Source organism: Asterias rubens, chromosome 21 (genome assembly GCF_902459465.1).
Source record: "Asterias rubens chromosome 21, eAstRub1.3, whole genome shotgun sequence".
NCBI classification, from domain to species: Eukaryota; Metazoa; Echinodermata; class Asteroidea; order Forcipulatida; family Asteriidae; genus Asterias; species Asterias rubens.
Genome location: NC_047082.1, coordinates 3,601,808 through 3,624,027, shown reverse-complemented (window position 1 = coordinate 3,624,027; position 22,220 = coordinate 3,601,808). Strand labels below are relative to the sequence as shown.

The 22,220-nt window shown below is 40.2% G+C and overlaps 1 protein-coding gene across 1 annotated transcript; it reads right to left on the bottom strand.

The window, feature by feature from the left end:
- Nucleotides 1–1,103: 1,103 nt before the first annotated feature.
- On the bottom strand, nucleotides 1,104–21,513 carry LOC117304517 (trifunctional enzyme subunit alpha, mitochondrial-like). The gene is made up of 21 exons (XM_033789022.1): nucleotides 21,418–21,513; nucleotides 19,510–19,563; nucleotides 18,532–18,602; nucleotides 17,418–17,551; nucleotides 16,260–16,290; nucleotides 16,007–16,114; nucleotides 15,404–15,523; nucleotides 15,020–15,122; nucleotides 13,605–13,674; nucleotides 12,712–12,764; nucleotides 11,800–11,918; nucleotides 11,197–11,316; nucleotides 9,804–9,985; nucleotides 8,986–9,021; nucleotides 7,286–7,421; nucleotides 6,348–6,434; nucleotides 5,647–5,856; nucleotides 4,995–5,190; nucleotides 3,964–4,166; nucleotides 3,088–3,142; nucleotides 1,104–2,152 (listed from the first exon to the last, which is right to left on the bottom strand). Exons 1-21 carry the CDS (start codon nucleotides 21,485–21,487, stop codon nucleotides 2,004–2,006), a joined length of 2,307 nt encoding a protein of 768 aa, XP_033644913.1. The 5' UTR covers nucleotides 21,488–21,513; the 3' UTR covers nucleotides 1,104–2,003.
- Nucleotides 21,514–22,220: the final 707 nt, after the last annotated feature.

Sequence of the window (22,220 nt, the reverse complement as noted above, 5' to 3'; positions counted from 1 at the left end):
CCAATGGAATTACTATTTCAAATGAAATTGCAGGCCTGAAAAGTTCTAAAGAGAGACTTTACAAACCATGGCATTTGATGCCCCATGTCTTGGCCATAGTGCCCCTTCAAATCTTGTCCATGGACTTGAAGGTTTTCCAATGGAAGTGCCCTTTTCAAAATGAGAATGGCCTTGCCCTTTCCAAGATGAAATTCCAGGCCTAAGGGTCTATCTATTTACAGCTTCAACTTCCGTAGGTAATAGGGTCAAATGTCATTAATTTGATCAACCAAATTATCAGCAAAAACTGCAACTAGATCTCACTATGAAACTATTTGTAAATAAAATGTTTAACATACTTTAGATCCATAACGATTTGGGTTATAAAACATTTGGTCTTGTTTTCCCCCATTACATTTCAATCAGTCTTTGAGTTTTATAAAAGAACTTGCGATTTTACTCAAACAGATTTTAAATGTCGCACACATAGCTGTAGTTATTCACATAGTTTTGTAAATTTCAGACTGAAATATAGTGTTCTGTTTTTTATAGTTGTGATGACTAAAATTGTAACAAATGCATTTTACCTTAAACTGGAACATGAAAATAAACACAAAGCGTATATTATTATTTCAGCTTCCTTCCATTGCAGTTTCAAGATAATCTTGTAAATTATTCGGTCTTGGAATTCATGCTTTTTTTAAATCTTACGTAAACATCGGATTTTAAATTAAAAAACCAAAAACAACTTTTTCACCACAAGTAAAAAATAAAATAATTGCATTGCTTGACATGGAGAGTAACCCTGCCATAAGGGAAGAATTAAAACAAAAAGTCCCTAGGAAATATTATCTTGAGTTACTGACGAGTGGGATTGGTATAGACATCACACAAGAGAAGCTCAATGTTGAAGCAGTCGACCGATCCATTAAGCTCTGCCCCATTGCGTATTGACCAATCACAACTCATTGCACAACCAAAAGTCTGACACTAAAAAGTCCGACATGTGAGCGTGTATGCTCGGCGAGGCAGTAGAGTTGTGCAGAATGGCATTTGAGATTCGCCTGTGTTCATGCCCACACGTGCGCTGTAAGCCAAGCCTAATGGATCAGTCTATTGTTTTGTTTTGTTGTGATGGGTACTGGTACCCAACACCCATGCTTGGGAGTCACCCAGGCGGGGTATTGAATTGGGTATGACAGGCTTTGAAACAACCCCACGGCACCCACAGACATTGCCGCGGTGCCCTGTGTGTTTGCTGCTGTGGTGACCTTTGCCCACACGTGCGCCGTAAGCCAAGCCTAATGGATCAGTCTATTGTCTTGATTTGTTGTACTGGTACCCAAAACCCATTCTTGGGAGTCACCCATGCGGGGTATTGAATTGGGTATGACAGGCTTTCAAATAACCCCACGGCACCCACAGACATTGCCGCGGTGCCCTGTATGTTTGCTGCTGTTCACAGTTGCTGCTTTGCACAGTTCACATAAAAATTTAAAATTTTACTCATAGAGAAGTGTCCTTTACCAGAAGAAAATTGCTGTGCTCCTTCAAGAACAAAATTCTTATTCAAGACATGGGTCCAGTTTCAGAGAGCCACTTAGGCACAAAAAGTAGCTAAGCACAACAAAATTATGCTTACCGGAATTAGGAAACCAGCCAAACTATCAGTCCACATGTACGATTTCTGACTTGTATCCTGCTCATTTATGCTAAGCAGAAAATTTGTAAGCAATATTTGCTGTTTTAGCAGCTCTATGAAATTGGGCCCTGGTATGAACATCTAGGATACCATTTAGAGCAGGATGAAAAATTGATTAAAGTTTAAAACTTTGTTATTATGGTTTCAATAACAACATCATATTTGCACTGATTTTACCATTCTAAACTTTTTGTAAGTTTCCCGTTGTTCCTGTTGCCTTCTCCAACGCGTTTGTTTAAACCCAATCTATGATGGTCAAATATAACAATCTCTCTTTGGACAAAAAGTTTCAATCTTCCGCTAATTACACGTCTTACTAGGATTACCCCGGATAGAACTTCTTTGTTGTATCCTTAGCGTGGTCCTTCAGTAGCTGACAGGGAGCAAACTCGACTCCATACAAGCCTTGATATCTCTCCATTGTAGCTACCAACTTGGCCGCTCCGAAGTGATCGACAAAGCGGAATGGACCTATCAAAGAAAAACATCACAATCATAAGTTTTACACAACAAGTCTAAAAGCAAACAAGGATGGTGTGTTGACAAACACAAATTCCCCGCTGAGATTAATCCCATGATTGAGTTACAGCTCGGACAACATTTCTTTTCTTTTAGCCATTATGACTACTGCACCTACATATCACAGCTTATAGACGACCTCAACGCCATCGGCCTACAACACGACCAAGCGGTTCAAGCTGCCCAGGATCGGCCTGGATGACACAGACCAATTTCTAACATTGGTACAACGTCTCGAGCTGAGTTCGGCCCGAGTAGCATCAACTATATATACATTAAGACTTTTACATTTAACTTGAGAGGTCCACAATCAATACAGTTCTGGTGGGTCCCTAGGCCAATCCACACATCAAGTTTAGAGTTGATACATGCATGCCAAGTCCTTCTTGAGTTATTGCTCAGACAACAGTCTTGCTTTCTACCTACATACAGTGCTTTATAAATACATCGGCACAAACTAAATTTAATGTAATAATAATAATAATAATAAGACTTGTAATGCGCATGTAACCACCCTGCTGGGTGTTCAAGGCGCAGTAAAAAGAAAAGAAAAAAAACAAAACAAAAAAAACAAAAAAAAAACAGACACAACAAAAATTAGTCCTTGAAAACCTGTGACATAGATAAGTTTTGAGAAGAGATTTGAATGTTGTGGTACAAAGACAAGTTCTAAGATTAAGTGGTAGAGAGTTCCAGATGCGTGGCGCAGCTGAAGAAAAAGACCTGTCTCCCCGTGAGTGTTGAGACTTGGGTTCAATGAGAAGAAGCATGGAACTTGATCGAAGATTTCTTGATGGATGTAAACTTGGAGAAGTTCAGAAATATAGAGGGGAGCCTTGCCATTAAGTGCTTTGTAAAGCCCAGACTATTTTATTTGTTGAACTTACCTCCATGGAATGGTGGGAAGCCGAGCCCAAATACTGCTCCAATGTCTCCCTCAACCTAGAAAATAATTAATAAATATAATTAAGAAAACAAAAAGCATTTCAAGTGCACTGAGTTCTTCTACGTGCAATAACACAACACATGGGACCTGCAGCTTTACGTCCCATCCTAAGGACAAAGCATCATGGGCAGGTGTCTTGCTTAAAGACCCTGGACACTATTGGTAATTGGCAAAGACCAGTCTTTTCACTTAGTGTATCTCAACATATGCATAAAATAACAAACCTGTGAAAATTTGAGCTCAATTGGTCATCGAAGTTGCAAGGTAATAATGAAAGAAAAAAACACCCTTGTCACACGAAGTTGTGTGTTTTCAGATGCTTGATTTCGAGACCTCAAATTCTAAATCTGAGGTCTTGAAATCAAATTCGTTGAAAATTACTTCTTTCTCGAAAACTACTCCACTTCAGAGGACGCCGTTTCTCACAATGTGTTATACTACCAACCTCTCCCCATCACTCGTTACCGAGTAAGGTTTTGTGCTAACAACTATTTTGAGTAATTACCAATAGTGTCCACTGCCTTTTCACGACTGGGACTAGAACCCCACACCCCGCTGATCAGAAACACCAGAGCTTGAGCCTGGTGCTCTTAACTGCTAGGCCACTACAATGTTATGCGTCAAGAAAGGGGTTTGTTTTCAGGTCAGTTTGTGTCAGAGGTCAGTGCAAAGTCAAAGGATGTGTTTTCATGTCAGAAGGTGTCAGAGGTCAGTACAAGGGTCAAACGTGTCGAACCCACACTAAGCTGGACAGAAACACGAGAGTTTGAATCCGGTGCTCTTAACCGCTAGGCCACATATTTCTTTCTCGACTTACCGGGGAGATAAGAATTCCTTCTTGAAGACACATGATAGCTTCATTGACGAAACGGGAGGCAAGACGAAGTTGGACATCTTCTACCGAGTCCGCTCCTTTCATTGGGATCAAATACTTCTTCATTATCTCTTCTGCTCCTGGGTTCACCTCTCTAGACTTGGAGTTCCCTCCATACATGAAGCATCCCTTGCCAGTCTTACGACCTGTAAGTATTACAAGATAAAATCACTAAGATTGAACGTTACCCAAATGTCATTTCTTTGTGGACTCAAAAGAGAGGTTTCGCAAGGCTATGGATGAAGATACGGATACCGATACGTCAACACTTTGTGTGTTCACGTGACGCGTAACCGCAGCTTCTATGTTTTGCATATTTGTTGAGAATGATGACGGGAGCTCATACGCATGGGCTAAAAAACAAACACTGTTTCTGCTGATTTTAGTTGTAATTTTGCCCTAGATTAAAAACATTTTCCCTGGTATTGCTTTTAAAGGTGAGAATAAATTGATAAAATGAGTTCATCTTTTGTCAGCAAAATATGGTAAAATGCAGTATAAACAGATGTCTCTTATTTCCTGTGCTTGCTGGATAATTTTCTTTACACATATTTAACATGGGGTCCGAAAACGAACAGTTAAACAAAAATAATATTCAATCTAATTTTCCAATGTAACCAAAACATACCCAACATGTGTTTTTGACACCAGACTGCGTTCTAATGAGCTCATGATGCTTCATAAGCCCGGAACTTCCACTCTTTATAGGGCAATAGGTCCTTTTCTGTAGCATCATCCCGGGTGTGGAACCAACTACATGTACCACTGACTGTCAAATCATCTCCATTCATCACAACATTCAAGACAAACTTAAAATCTCACCTGTTCAAACAAGCATACTCACACAATCCTCAGTCCTAATTTGTCTTCCTCTCCTCAAGCGCCACGAGCGCCTTCTTTAGGCGGATACCAACGCTCTACTAAGTGTTCTTTATTATATTAGAGCAAAACATATGGCATTATATTTCACTTACCAAGATATCCAGCCTTGACCATATCTTTCAGCACATCGATGTTACCGCCACCAAAACGCTCACCAAATGAGCCTCCCAAGAATTCAGCCACATGAGCCGCTACATCAATACCGACCTCATCAGCTAAGGTTGCTGTGCCTACTGGCCAACCAAAGGATGTACTCATCTTATCTAGATCCTTAGGACTCACTCCCTCCTACAAGAAGCAAATTAACACATCTTGTTTAAAAACAGTCAAACGTTTCCGGTCCAATCACAGAATGGTATTTTGAACGGCAAGATACGAACAAAATTTTAAGAAAGAAAATAAAACACAATAAAAATAAGATTTACGTTATACATTGCTGCGGCCAGACCAATATTACATGAGTGAATTATGTGCAATGTGAGCAGAAGATAACACAGTGGCAAACATAAAAAAACAATGACGCTGTTTTTTTCCTTCAAAAATGTCGCTTCACTTTTTGGACCGCACAACGCAGAGAAATGTGTATCATTCAGGGCCATCCTTGACTACATTAACCACTTTGCCTTGCCTCAGACCCACAGCTGCGGCCAATACTGCTGTGTGGCAGTGGAGTAATCAGAGGTGACAGGAGCTCAGAACCCTTGCCCCCCCCCTCCCCCCATGAAGGGATAAATGAATCCTTACCTGCAATACTCTGACAGCCTCTGACAGCATTGGTCCCAATATCCTGGTGGTATAGAATCCAGGCCCATCCTTGACGACAATAACCACTTTGCCTTGTCTAAGACCTACAGCTACGGCCGATGCTGCCGTGTCTTTAGACGTCTTATCTGTGGTAATGATCTCCAATAACTGCATCTTATCCACGGGTGAGAAGTAATGCATGCCGATAACCTGTCAATATAAAAATAAATGATTGACTGATTTTTTGTTTCATTCCATGGAAAGCCGAAGGCGAGGTCCTTTATTGCTCGGCCATGACCCTGCATTAACTAATCCTGTCATAGCCAACCTATCATGGTCCAAGTAACATAAGTATTGCAAGGTTTTAAATGACCGTTTAACATGTTTAAGATCGAGTTACTTCTCTTTAATTCCCATTCATAAATGCCCTTTTGTTAAAAAGCGTAAATACGTTGGAAATCTATTAAAGACACTGGACACTATTGGTAATTGTCAAAGACCAGTCTTCTCACTTGGTGTATCTCAACATATGCAATTGGTTGTCGAAGTTGCGAGATAATAATGAAAGAAAAACACCCTTGTCACACAAAGTTGTGTGCTTTTAGATGCTTGATTTCGAGACCTCAAAATCTAATTCTGAGGTCTCAAAATCAAATTCAACTCGACCATGGTTGTACAATCACTATGAATGTTGTGTTTACCTTATCTGGTCTCTTACTGGCTTCTGCAATCTTAGTGATGGGTAGAGCGGATGTGTTAGATGCAAATATACACGTCTCTGGAATCACCTAAAGGGATCAAAGAAACTTGGTTATTGTAAAATGTTTATGTTGAATTACATCATTTCGAAAGTACTAGGGAAACATCTTGATGAAATAGGGTAGATCTGTTGCAGAAGGCGGAGCTTTTGGGAACAGCGAAGATACTGTGAAAGACCCTTGATATCTAAGGCTACGGGACGTGGTCAGACTCGAGGAGTTACCGGCAAAAAGGAAAAAGATCTCTCTGTTGCATGATGTGATCAAATGAAATAATAATGAACATTTTCATAGCACCAGTATCCATCAATTTTGACGCTCATGGCACAGGAACATTCATACTCTGGTCACTGGGACGATTATTTTATCCCTTAAACCACATCAGCTCCCTGCTATATATCCCAGTGCACTTGACAACATGGTCATACTATTGGATAAACAATGGGGCTTTCTAAACCTAGACTGGGCTCCTGTCTTTAAATATCCGCAAGGATAAAGACAGGTCCCTGCCGCTAAATCCAGTGATTCCATTGGAAACAATGCTATCATTTGATAAGCGTGTAGTGACATATAGATGCCCAAACAGTAGCTGCTGTCACGTTCGCAATAGAATTTGACTGCGTATCACTATATGACATGAGGGTAGGTCAAAGGTGAATATACATGTTGGTCTCGAGGCAGGTCTCTGGGCGTTATTCACGAGCCTCGAAGTGTGACGACAGATGTTCAGGCTATTCTTAACCCTGAACAGTTGTTGACAAAGAGGGCTTTCTAAACCTGTGACAATTGTTGACAAAGAGGGCGTTCTAAACCTGTGACAATTGTTGACAAAGAGGGCGCTCTAAACCCAGGACAATAATGGACTAATAGTCACAACTTACTGCTTCTACTTCTTTGATGACTTTGTGTTTAATATTGATATCTTCAAACACAGCTTCGATCACCATGTCACATTGGCCAAAGTTCTTGTAGTCGATCTGACCACTCAGGTTGGACATCAGACTATCTCTCTCAAATCTACAACAAAATTATATCAATTATTAAACCACTACTAAAAATTTGAATGTTTGCATAAAATCAAAGCCGAGTTGACTCAGAATGCCATTTGTGTTTTCGAGCGTCGCCTTAGTGCCCTTGGGTCGATTTCACAAAGAGTTAGGACTAGTAACAAGAGACATACAAACCGTACGGCTAGTCCTAACGTCGGCCGAGTAACTCGTCCTACATGAAAATTGAGATATGACTAGTTATAACTCTTCGTGAAATCCACCATAGGTTAGGGTTAGGGTTATTGGGTCAACAATATTCCTTTAGCGATGCACTGGGGTTCTTTTATCCCATCAGAAGGACAGAGCATCATGGTTTAAAGTGTCTTGCTTCAGAACACAAGTGTCATGACTGGGAATCAAACCTGCACTCTGCTGGTCAGAAACAGCAGAGCTTGAGTTCGGTGCTCTTATCCATCAGGCACGACACCCCATAGGTTAGGGTTAGGGTCATTGGGTCAACAATATTCCTTTTGCGCTGCACTGGGGTTCTTTTATCCCATCAGAAGGACAAAGCATCATGGTTTAAAGTGTCTTGCTTCAGGACACAAGTGTCATGACTGGAAATCAAACCTGCACTCTGCTGGTCAGAAACAGCAGAGCTTGAGTTCGGTGCTCTTATCCATCAGGCACGACACCCCATAGGTTAGGGTTAGGGTCATTGGGTCAACAATATTCCTTTTGCGCTGCACTGGGGTTCTTTTATCCCATCAGAAGGACAGAGCATCATGGTTTAAAGTGTCTTGCTTCAGGACACAAGTGTCATGACTGGAAATCAAACCTGCACTCTGCTGGTCAGAAACAGCAGAGCTTGAGTTCGGTGCTCTTATCCATCAGGCACGACACCCCATAGGTTAGGGTTAGGGTCATTGGGTCAACAATATTCCTTTTGCGCTGCACTGGGGTTCTTTTATCCCATCAGAAGGACAAAGCATCATGGTTTAAAGTGTCTTGCTTCAGAACACAAGTGTCATGACTGGGAATCAAACCTGCACTCTGCTGGTCAGAAACAGCAGAGCTTGAGTTCGGTGCTCTTATCCATCAGGCACGACACCCCATAGGTTAGGGTTAGGGTCATTGGGTCAACAATATTCCTTTAGCGATGCACTGGGGTTCTTTTATCCCATCAGAAGGACAGAGCATCATGGTTTAAAGTGTCTTGCTTCAGAACACAAGTGTCATGACTGGAAATCAAACCTGCACTCTGCTGGTCAGAAACAGCAGAGCTTGAGTTCGGTGCTCTTATCCATCAGGCACGACACCCCATAGGTTAGGGTTAGGGTCATTGGGTCAACAATATTCCTTTTGCACTGCACTGGGGTTCTTTTATCCCGTCAGAAGGACAAAGCATCATGGTTTAAAGTGTCTTGCTTCAGAACACAAGTGTCATGACTGGAAATCAAACCTGCACTCTGCTGGTCAGAAACAGTAGAGCTTGAGTTCCGTGATCTAAGCTGCTAGGCCACGGCACGCCACAATGGTATACACAATGGTATCATTATCATTTTATAAGGATTTGAAGGGTGGATACTCACGTTGTAATCTTCCTTCTTTTTGCCTTCTTATTCAACCTGTAAAGGTGACACAAATGCATCTCAAGTTTAATCTAATACTCCCAAAATGAAACCATCAAATAATTTTCATTTGTCATGAAATACTCATAGATTTATAACTAAAAGGGAAGGTACACAATTGGTAATTACTCAAAACAAATATTAACTTAAGAACTGACTTAGTAACGAGCATTGGAGAGCTGTTGATAGTATAAAACATTTTGAGAAACGGCTCCCTTTGAAGTAGCATAGATTTTTAAATAGAGGTTATTTCTCACTAAAATAATAAAAGACTTCTAGCTAGAAGTCTGTTATTCCTATCTGAAAGCACACATATTCGTCCAACAAGGGTGTTTTTTCTTTTATCATTTTCTCCCATTTCTGATGACCAATTGAGCTCAAATTTTCACAGGTTTGTTATTTTATGCACATGTTGAGATACACCAAGTTAGAACACTGGTCTTTGACAATTTCCAATAGTGTACCTTCCCTTTAAAAAAAACTAAGGCAGCCGAACATTATCTCTTCCTGCCTAAATAGATTGAATAAACATAAATACAAATTTGTACGAGACAATACCATGAGAGTAGATAAACAAATAGACTTAAGGCCCGGTCCCACTGCAGCGATAACGAGAACGATAATGATAACGGCGCCAAGAGAACGCATTCTATTGGTTGAATGGGCGTGTGCGTATTCTGCGTGGAGCAATTCAACCAATGGAACGCATTCTCTTTGCGTCGTGATCGTTATCGTTCTCGTTATCGCTGCAGTGGGACAAGGCCTTACGAAAGACTTACCCTTTGTAGATTTGGTCCTCTCCCCTAGCCAGGCCGTCTAGTGTCATATCTTTAAGAATAACATGCATTCCTTTATCAATGCTGACTTGTCCTACACCAGCACCCATTAGCCCGGCACCTAGAATACTGAGGGTCTTCACTGGGCGTTGTGGAGTACCGAAACGGTTCTTCTTACAAATGACCTAGATTAACCAACAAAGTTAAAATGTTTTAAATGCACTGCAGCCGATTTCACATAACGCTAGGATTAATCCTAACTCGAGGTCGGACAAGTAATCCGTCCTAACTTAGGATGGGTTCAATGCGTCCTACGCATTTGGATACGGAACCGTACCCGTCCCAAGTCCTAAGATTAATCCTAAGTTAGGAAGAGTTTGGTTAAATCGATGGCTAGACACCTTTGGTAGATGTCAAAGACCAATATTCTCACTTAGTGTATCTTAACACGCATAAAACAACAAAATGTAAGTGAAAATTTTGGCCCAATTGGTCATCGAAGTTGCAAGAAAATAATGAAAGAAAAAACCCCCCTGTTGCACAATTGTCTGTGCTTTCAATGCCTGAAAAATGCTTCAGGCCTGAAGTCTATTTCAGATTCGATTATTTTTGTGAGGAATTACTTCTTTCTCAAAAACTAAGTTACTCCAGAGGATGTTGTTTCTCACAATGTTGTATACTATCAACAGCTCTCCAATGCTCGTTACAAAGTCACTTTTTATGGTAATATATATCTTGAGTAGTTACCAAAAGTGCCTTTAAGAACAAAATTCAAGGCCTAAGACAGGCATGGCATTTCATCTTTGCACATGTTGAAAGGGCAAGGCTGTTTTCATTTTGCAAAGGGCACTTTCATTTGAAAGTCTTTAACTCAATAGGAATCTTTTGAAGGGCACCAAGGCCAAGACCCGGGGCAGCGAAGGCCATGGCCGCCATGTAATTCCAGGCCTGGATATTGAAGGATTTTCGGTTTAAACGCAGTGGACACTATTGGTAATTACTCAAAATAATTATTAGCATAAAACTTTACTTGGTAACGAGTAATGGGGAGAGGTTGGTTGTATAAAACATTGTGAGAAACGGCTCCCTCTGACGTGACATAGTTTTTCGAGAAAGAAGTAATTTTCCACGAATTTGATTTCGAGACCTCAGATTTAGAATTTGAGGTCTCGAAATCAGGCATCTGAAAGCACACAACTTCGTGTGAGAAGAGTGTTTTCTTCTTTCATTATTATCTCGCAACTTCGACAACCGATTGAGCTCAAATTTCCACAAGTTTGTTTTTTATGCATATGTTGAGATACACCAACTGTGAAGGCTAGTCTTGGACATTTACCAATAGTGTCAAGCGTCTTTAACTTGTCTAGTTTTCTCTGATGTTTTGATAAAGACTGACCTGTCCAGTGTATAGACCCATGAGTCCTTTAGCATGAGGTGTCATTCCTAACTCTCCGAACGTCTGAGCTTCAGCAAGATATCCCGCCTCCGGGCCTTGCTCCAAACCGGTCTTCACAACCTAAAGAATCAAGTTCAACGAGTAATCATAATGAATAAACAGGTAGTGTCTAAATAAGGAAATAAAAGGGTAGCGAAGAGTTCTTAAACGGCCGTTTAAAACTGGCAGGGTCGTTGCCATGTAAAATAAGCCCAAGCCGAAGTCGAGGGGCTTTATCGCACAGCAACGACCCTGCAAGGTTTTAAACGGTGTTTAAGAATGAGTCACTACTCTTTTTTCTGTTAACTGCATGAGGTCTCAAAATCGAGCATCTGAAAGCACATAACTTGTGCGACAAGGGTGTTTTTCTCTTCCATTATTATTTCGCAACTTCGACGACCAATTGAGTTCAAATTTTCACAGGTTGGTGATTTTATGCATGCATGTATGTTGGGATACACCAAGTTTGAAGACGGGTCTTTTGACAATTACCAAAGGTGTCCAGTGTCTTTAAACTAGTTTATCTTTTCTGGTTAAACTATTGGTAATCAGTGAGTGACTTACATCAATGATCTTAAGAGGAGCCGGATACAACCCTTTAGTATTCTTCATCACCATACCATGAACCTTCTTGTAGATTTGATTCTTTACAAATCCTAATCCCATTACGTAGTCTTGGGCCTCTGTTAATAGCAACAACAAAATGATAACAGACCAATAGTCAATATAGTAAAGCTCTGGCAATCATACCAGTGTTTTGTAATAAAAGAGTGGCGCAAGTTCTTAAACGGCTGTTTAAAACAGGCAGGGTTGAGCGATAAAGACCCGAGTCGAAGGCCTTTATTGAATGGCCACGACCCCGCAAGGTTTTAAACGGCTGTTTAAGAATGAGTCCCTACTCTTTAATACCTGTTTATAAATGCCCTTTAGTTAGAAAGCCCAACAAATATTGCAAGTAGGCCTTGAGATAATCTGTTTGTTAAGGGAGTTTTCGAAGTTTGTCAAAAACTTTTGGAAAATCCTGTTTTGTGGCCATTGGGTTGTGTACCCGCATGTGTACAAATCATTAAATGCGGGTACTAATAGATTGAGCTCTGTGTAAGTAAATTGGTGTAAATAAGCTTGGGCGGTTCCTTCGGTTACCCGGTTCTACCCGGTTCCAAATTGAAAACCGGACCGGCGGTTCCACTCTTCTGTGGAACCGGGTACCCGCTTTTGTCGGTTCCGAATTTAACAGACCGAGTCCCAAATATAAAAGACTCTGTGGAGCCGATCCTGGGACGAACCGGCTCCAGAAATTGAGGCTTGATGTTGAAAGCGGTGACCGCAAATACACTGTGCAAAGGCTTCAAGCCGACATGAGCATCAACTATCACATGTGGCACATGTAGTAATAGCAAATTGTATTGGGTATTAATGAGTGGCGCTTAGATGAGATTCTATCCCTCAATCATCAAGCCAGTGTTTTGTACTCACTCTGCATAAAACCTTTCACTTTCTCCGTCTTCAGTTTTCCTGAGGCTATGTCCCTGTACACAAAGAACAATAAAGATAATAGTCATTCTAAAAATGTTTCAGCTTGTCCAAAAGTGAAGAAATAGAAGTCACCGTGGTCAACTGGTCAGACTGCAGGACTTGCAATCACAAGATGGTGGGTTTGAACCCCAGAACCGCTGATTTCACAATGACTAGAATAGTAATGTCAGCTAGTTACTGAATCACAATTTCTTGATTAGTGTAATTCATAATTATAGACGTTGAACCAATGTTTGTGAGAGAGATTGGCTGTTGCCAGCTTGGTGTTTATATCCCTTTGTGGGAGTCTGCCAAGTTCCCTTGATGGGAAGATCATTCAAACAAACGAACAAACAAACAAACAAGAACCAATGCAGAGAAATGATAGCTGCTCTGAAAAAAAAAGAAAGTAAATTGGATCGAGTGTGCACATGGAAATGCCAACCACATCAGAAACTACAGGGTGAACCCCTTCACTTAACAATGTGTTCTGTTACACGCATTACAGAACACACAAGATATATGGCTTTTTATCCCATCTTAAGGACAAACCAACAAGTGTCTTGTAACGGTTAAGTGTCAAGACTAGGGCCCAATTTTTATAAGGTGTGTAAGTACAAAAAACTTGCTAAGCACAGAAAAATATTGCTAAGCAGAAAATTGTTACCAGCCAAAAGTCCATATAGTTCACATTATTGGGACTAATGCCCTACCCATTTTTGGCTAAGCATCAAAACTTTCTAAGCAGTATTTTCTGCTTAAGCAGCTCTATGAAATAGGGCCTAGGATTGAAATCTCACTCCGCTTGACCACTTGGCCTGGGCACGCCTCCATGTTTTATTAGTTAAACTTACTTGGCTGCTTCTACAGCTACTTGTTCAAGATACTGCAATGTCCTGTCCTGTGGTGACATCAGCCCTGGACCTGAGATATAAAATATTGTAAGAGTTGAACAACTCAGAAATATGATATTTAACTTTGCATCAGGGATAAAGAATATTTTTGGTTTTTCCCTTACACCGCCAGTGTAAGCACTGTCGTGAACTGCCTCACTTGCTGTTACCAGTTGGTAAGACAACTGCTCGAGATTGGAAAAGGTCATGGGTTTGTAATATGCCTGTGATTTTGTTCACGGAACTCAGGAGTATACAGTGCTTACACACCAAATAATATATTATTTGGGTTTAACCCTTACACACAATGGTAAAGCTATAAATAAAAAGAATATTTATCCCCAATACAGTTGTTTTAGACACAGGAGCTGTGTAAATGAAGCCCATACAATCATTGATTAATAGGAGTACATTCTGGCAACTACAACCAGAAACATGTTTGATATCTGGTCATTGGTTAAATGTTTACGCGTGTTCGGTTTACTGCGGTGACCAGGCTGTTCCGACCAAACAGTAACCGAATAGTTGGCTCGGTTAGGCTTTGGTTTCAAGATGGCCGCGATTACAAACTTTATACAAACTTCAATGGAATTCTTTTAAAAATGAAATATCCTGAAGCATAACAATTAAATTATGTTGATCAAATTACAAAGACTACTTAGTTCCATTAATTGAAATTAAAATGAAGGCTGCATATCTTAAGAACATGAATTATCTAGAGAAGTACCTATGTCGTGATCGGGATCTGTTTATGGTTAACGGCCAAATTGTTTTGGTCAGTGAACTTTACGTCAGGGTGTACTGATTTTCAAATCATAATCTATTTCAAAGTTATTTAACATTTTTTTAAAACTTAATCTTTGATTTTATGCAAGTTCGCCTAAGTCAATGCTAAAAGCCACTCTACGTAAAGGGCTACCAAGAAGAAAACATAGACATGCAGAAACCCAGTGGAGCTGAAGGTATGAATTGATATTCCTCTTGAAAGATGGAAGATCATAGGATGAAGGGAAACATGCATCAGGCAAGGAGTTACAAAGAGATGCAGTACGAGGGAAAAAGCTACTGCAGTAGCTCTTTGTTCTACATCTTGGCACAGCCACAGTATTAGGATGAGAACAAGCCTGGGCCCAATTTCATGGCTCTGCTTACCGCCGAATTCTGCGCTTACGATCACGATTCCCCACTTACTTGCAAGCTCCGCATTTCTGTGCTAGCCATGTAAGCGAAGAATGCCTAGTAACGTGGAGCACGCACACGCAGACGCCAAAATTCGCCGCTAACCCGTGAAATAGGCTTGCCCTAAGCACAGAATTCCCTGCACTGACAGAAGGTACAAGGTTGGGTAGACGAAGTGGAACATTTGATTAACTTACCAAGTGGTTCAACAAGTCGATCAACCAGGCCCATGGACTTTGATTTCTTAGCGGGTATGTTCTTACCAGTTAGCATCATATCAAATGCATTAGGTACACCGATCTGAAATAAAGAGGGTATTATACAGAGTTTGCTGACTGTTTTTGATTTCTAACCAATAGTTTTTATTGCCATCAATTTTAAGAGTGATTACCAAACGTATCAGGCTTTGAAAGGGCAAGGCCATTTTATTCATTTTGCAAAGGGCACGTCCATTTGGACAATCTTAAAGTCGATGGAAAACTTTTGAAGGGGCATCAAGACCAAGGCCAGGGGCAATGAAGGTCATGGTCCTGCGTGTAATTCCAGGCCTCACGTAAACCTTACTTTTTAAGACAACTCACCAGTTTGGGCAGTCGTTGCGTACCTCCAGCACCAGGGAGTAGACCAAGCATGACCTCTGGTACAGCCAGCATTGTTTTACTGTTATTAACAGCTATTCTATAGTGACAACTCAAAGCAACCTGCATCAAACAGAAACACATAATAAGTGTACTATCAACCAATTGAGCTTTTTTTTTACAAGTGTAAACTTGTACATGCTTTGGCCTTTCTACAAGGCAAGATACTACAGTGGTCATATATGATGAAGTTGACATTTTGTTTCATAATTTGCACATAAATCCAAGATTTATAAAAGTAACAGCGGAACAAGTTTTGAGTTGTACCAAATTGCCTTAAGATAATTTTATGACGTAAGCTTTCCATATCTGTGTTTTGATTGGTCCGAGGTGATGTTTATCCCGAGGTCGTGGGTTCAAATCCCATTCTAGTCAATTCTTTGTTCAACCTCCAAAATCATTCCAAAATTTACCCAGTCAGTTTCCTTTGTGGTTTATATTGTTAGTTTATATGAATACATGTATGTAGCATTTTGACTGTGAATCTCAAAGGTCAAAGGTACATCTGTAAGGATCCTGACGTACACTCAAGGCAGGTATACATACCTCAAGACCTCCACCTAGACATGTCCCCATGATTGCTGCTACAACTGGTTTAGGGCTGCTTTCCACTCGAGCTAGTAGCTTCTGACCATTCATGGACAACTCAACAATCTGAAAATCAACATCACATCATTTATAGTTGTTATATCTGTTAAACCTGGTGGACATTTTAATGTCAATTTTTGTTAATAGACCATTCTATAGATATTTGTTTATACCAATCCAAGATTAAAATGAAAGTTTTGTTTCTATTTACCTCTTCAGCGGACTTGCATGATGCCAGCATACTGTGAAAATAACAATCAAAGGACGTAGAGTTATACATTACTATCAAATCTAAACTTCATCAAAATCTTCATCAAAATCTTTTATCTCAGAGCATAGTTGTACTTTTTAAAATTAAATCCCCATTCCCCATAAAAGCCAATAAGCTAATAAACACTGCAGCACGCATCGTGACACTGTTGAGAAAATCATGTTCTATCACCCCCATTTTGAAACAACATCACTGGCTCCCTATCTCTCAACGAATCATCTTCAAGCTGATGCTCACTGTCCACAAATCACTTAACGGCAAGGCTCCCCACTATATCTCAGAACTACTTCAAGTTTACACTCCTTCAAGGAATCTTCGATCAAGTTCCATGCTTCTCCTCATTGAACCCTAGTCTCGACACAACTGGGGTTACAGGTCTTTTTCTTCAGCTGCGCCACGCATCTGGAACCCTCTACCATTTAATCTTAGAACTTGTCTTTGTACCACAAAATTAAAATATCTTCTCAAAATACCCTTATGCAAAGGTTTCCAAGGACTATTTTTTGTTTTCTTTCATTTGCTTTTGGTTTTACTGCGCCTTGTACACACATCTGGCTAGATATGTGCACATCAAAAGTCCGGACTATTAATATTAACAATCAATATGGCATTTTCGCTAATATCATAGTGCTAATATCATAATGCTGCTTAGCATTTTTCAAACCTTAGCAATTTTAATGCCTACTTACAGGCTTCATGAAAATGGGCCTTGATGCTCACCCAATGAAGCAATTTAGTTGGATTCAGGTTAGCATTATTTCCAAGCTTAGCAATTTGAATGTCTACAGGCTTAGTGAAAATGGGCCTTGATACATAAAAAAGAAACTAGCTTACTTAATGTCTGCTCCAGCAATGAAGCAATTTGGTTTGGATTCCGGTTAGCAATATTTCCAAGCTTAGCAATTTGAATGCCTACAGGCTTAGTGAAAATGGGCCTCTATCTACATAAAAAAGAAACTAGCTTACTTGATGTCTGCTCCAGCAATGGAGCAATTTGGTTTGGATTTCGGTTAGCAATATTTCCAAGCTTAGCAATTTGAATGTCTACAGGCTTAGTGAAAATGGGCCTCTATCTGTATAAAAAAGAAACTAGCTAACTTAATGTCTGCTCCCGCAATGAAGCAATCCGGTTTGGATGAGATAACAACGATTCCTTTGACTCCATCGTTGACTAAGACATCACCCATTACTTGCTCTACCTCAGCATTGAACTCTCTAGACAAGGTGTTCACCTGCAAAAAAAAAAACCCACAAAGATAACCACTGCTTAGAAAAACACTGGTTAGACTGCTGCACTTGCAAATTACAAGGTTGTGCGTTCGGAAGTGTCGTTGCGAAGCGGTTAACAGCACAGAATTCAAACTCTGGTGTTTCAGATCAGCAGAGTGTGGGTTCGAATCCCCAGCCGTTACACTTGTGTCCTTAAGCTAGACACTTAACCAATGGGGAGCTGAGATGGTTTATGGAATGAAATAAATGGCCCACTAACCAGGGGTGATAATGTAGGAGCAACATGAACATCACTGAGTGATGAATTTGAGCGCTATATATATAAGAAGCCTCTATTTATCATTATCAAACCGAGCTAATCACTGATTTCACAATGATTATAAGAAGAATTGTTGTCTAGTTACTGAATCACAATTTCTTGATTCATGCAATTTGTCATCATATAAATTGGCTGTTGCCAGCTTTGTGTTTAATCCACTTGTTGGAGTTTGGCAAGTACTCTTGACCCTGCAAATCATCTAAACAAACGATACTTTTAAAGACAGTGGACACTATTGGTAATTGTCAAAGACTAGCCTTCACAGTTGGTGTATCTCAACATAAGCATAAAATAACAAACCTGTGAAAATTTGAGCTCAATCGGTCATCGAACTTGCGAGACAATAATGAAAGAAAAAACACCCCTGTCACACGAAGTTGTGTGCGTTTAGATGGTTGATTTCGAGACCTCAAGTTTTAAATCTGAGGTCTCGAAATCAAATTCGTGGAAATTACTCCTTTCTCGAAAACTATGGCACTTCAGGGGAGCCGTTTCTCACAATGTTTTATTCCATCAACCTCTCCCCATTACTCGTCACCAAGAAAGGTTTTATCCCAATAATTATTTTGATTAATTACCAATAGTGTCCACTGCCTTTAAAGCAAACTGCATTTAAACAAATTTTTAATATGTACAAGATTAATATACACAACTTCATTTTACCTTTGAGTCTGGAGAGTTCATTCGTAATACAGCAATTCCATCTTGAACATCACAGTTGATGTGTTTATTTGCTGCAGAATTGAAAAACAGATCAAACTCTATATAATTGATGTTAAATTTTCATCAGGGATAAAGAATATTAGTTTTGTTTTTTACCAATAAACTGATGTGTGTTAGCACTGTATAAAGCCCGGGTCATACTTCCTGCGAATGAGAAGCAAATTTGACATGAATTTGACGTCACAACCCTCCTATCGCAGCGATATTCGCAAGTGAGTTGCGGTCAACTCAACTCAGTGCGAATTTCGTTGCGAATTTGTGACGTCAACATTCGTATCGCATTCGCAGGAAGTATGAACCAGGCTTTATGAGTATTTTCCCCAGCCCTGTGAATAAATATCATAGGCATAGATCAAACACTACTCGTTACACAACAGTTCACTGCAACACAACTAATTTCATGTATTGTTTCTAGTTGTGAGAACAAGGATTCTCAGAAACTTGTTTTTTATTTATTTATTTCTTCTTTACCCTGGGGAGACCTCTCAGTGACACACTGTTTTTTTCAGAGGTGCACAGCAGCTACAGACAAACATCAACATTTAAAAAAATTAATTATAATTAAAAATATTCGTATTCTGACTTGTTTTGTCACTGTTATTTTGGTGTTGGCATGAAGAGCCAATCTTCAACAATCCCTTATAGATTCCAAATCCCACCAAATCTTCAAAAGAAATTACATTCACAATCTAAACAACAACAAAAACCGAATTAGACGACGCTCTCCTGACCTCCTTGTCAAGTTCCCCAGCGGAAGTTTCAGGAGGATAACCACCAAGTACCAAGTAGGGGGGCTGAAACAAAATACCCCCAAAAATGCAAGATAGATTTTTGAAGACATTTACAATTTGAAAGGTGACTGCTAAAATATCTTCTGACCATCCAACTAGTTTATCCATGTCTGAAGCAAACACTTACCTGCAAGGGCTGAAGACATGGAGAAATATCTTTGCGTTGCTCCACAACGACAACCTTAATTACAAAACAAAATAACAAATAATAATCTAGTGAGAAACAGCTATGGTTAGAAAATAATAATTTATAATAATAGTAATAATTTGGGGGGCTAATCGTCCTTACTCGCAGCTAAGAGCTGAATTGCGAAGGACGCGGCTACAACATGTTGGAGAAGCAGGCATGCAAGGGCGCATTCAGCTGCCAGCCACATCAACCCATTATGACCACGGAGCACAGCCAAGATCGAAAGTGTTTGATTTTTTCCTGAGGGAGGAAAACCGGATAGTCTGGAAAACCCTCGAGGCACAGCAGAGAACCAACGCACAACTCAACTCACATATGGCCCCTACCAGGAATCGAACCGGTGTCACCTTGGTGAGAGGCGAGCACTTTACACACAAGCCAACCGTGCCACCCGAAAAAGCAAGGGCTGATCAGATCATGATCAACCAACATTTAATCAACGGCTGGTGCGCTGTACTCTCCTCAGTCATGTCAGTCTGTAAGTCTGTCTTGACTTCACTCGTCCCCAGCGTCTTGCTTTAACGGAAAGGCGCTGGGATGGGCAAACGTATCATGCACTGTCATTGCTTTAATAATGCGCAGTCCCATCATGCATCACACTCACACTGCACCACCATATTTCTATGCACTGGGTATGCATGACGTACTTCCTGAACAAGAATCTGTGCAAGCGGTTAGCCCATCCCAGCAGTCCTTGATAGACTCACTGGCTACTGGGGCTGAGCGAATTTCTTGACATGTTTGACTTGGACCTTTTTTATAAAAATATAGTATCTAATTTACCTTTATGAGATCCCTTTTTGTAAAAATGAGTTATAAAAGGTGGTGGCGCCCAATACGGAAAGTTATCCCATGATAAGTTGGTAAGGTTAAAAATTAATCTTATTATTTTTTAGTTGCGATAACATAACCCTCCTCCCGACGGCCGCCAGGCCTGAGGGTTACGAGATAGGTTCGAGCGGCAACGGTTAATCTGGTCCAACACGTACAATTTCGACAGCTAGTCACAAGATTTGCCCTATTTTTACCACTTACAAAAATCATGACACAAATTCTGAGGGTACAAACTTAATCCGCAATGTCTAATGCAGCCTGCCATAATACTCAAAACACCATTTTAGGAAATATTTCGAAGAAAAATGGACAAAAACTTGGGCTCTCACTATCCATTGATACACGATGATCAACATTGCCAGTGCAGAACTTCGACATATTTTTTGATATAATTTCTTCCATGGATATTTTTGTTAGCTGTGAACTCGTTGAGAATATAGTGAGGGACACTATGAATATATGAACGGAATTTCAGCTTCTCAAATCAGGTAAAAAATAAAGAAAATTGTAGTCAAACTTGTGTTCGCATTGTAAAGAACCTTTATACCCAGGACGTCAGTGCAGTGGCACTGACTGACGCCCTACCAGGGCTAGTGTTGGACCAGATTAACCGTTGCCGCTCGAACCTCTCATAACCCTCCGGCCTGGCGGCCGTCGGGAGGAGGGTTACGTTTTCGCAACTAATTATTCTAACTAAATGATGACTAGAGACCGAAATGTGTAGAGAACGAGTTGACTTGGGAGTGGGACCGAGTTGATTTTCTTCCTCCTAGGTTGACCAGAGTTAGATAGCCACCGTCGCATTACTGAACAATCATTTACATAAGAAATTAGCAGACGTCTTTTTCGATGGGGGATCGTTCGTAGGAATGAATCACATTTATTTTTTCCCACACACCTACCGGCATTTTTAAACTCCGAAATATTCACATATTGAACCACAACATCTTAAGTATTTGTGAATAAACTTGATCTAGTTGTACGTCCCTTTTCTTTCCTTATATTACATACCCGATGTAGAAGTCAGCGAAGCACGGGAAACAGCTTTTAAAGCTCCAAAAACTCGTGCGGACGCCATCATTTTTTTATTTCTGCCTGGCAATAAGAAGGGACTGAATTCAAGGCTGGCTCGAATAACTAGTCGCTACATTGGTGTTTTAATGCGACAATCCCGCAAACGACCGTCACCATATATTCACCGTATGTTTGACCGAGTGAGGGCGTGTGTGGACCAGTATCACATGTAAACATTAACAACAAGTAAACAAACTTGGTAATTGCTCAAAATAATTGTTAGCATAAAATAATTGCTCAAAAAAATATTGTTAAAATAAAACTTTCTTGGTATATAAAACGAACATTGTGAGAAACGGCTCCCTGAACATAGTTTTTGAGAAAGAGGTCTAAAAAGACTTCAGGGCCAAAGCCTCATTGTTAAAAAAGGGTGTCTTTTTCTTTAATTATTCGATTCTCTTGCAACTTCGATGACCAATTCAGTAAAAATGTTCACAGGTTTTCTGTTTCATGCATAATGTTGGAATACTGCTACCAGAAATGCCCAGTGCTATTGATGTTATAAAGGGAACTATAATCTGGTTCATGGAGGTACCTGGTGAGTGTGACCTCTACTTGTCTCTTATTTTGGCACATTTTTATTATACAGACAGCACTAGACCTGGGCCAAATTTCATTGAGCTGCTAAGCACAAAAAAATTGCTCAGCCTGAAATGTTTGCCTTGATAAAAATAGGATCACCAACCCCCAAAAAATTCCCCGTGATTTTCAGGATAAACCGCAGATAGCAGCCGAATACC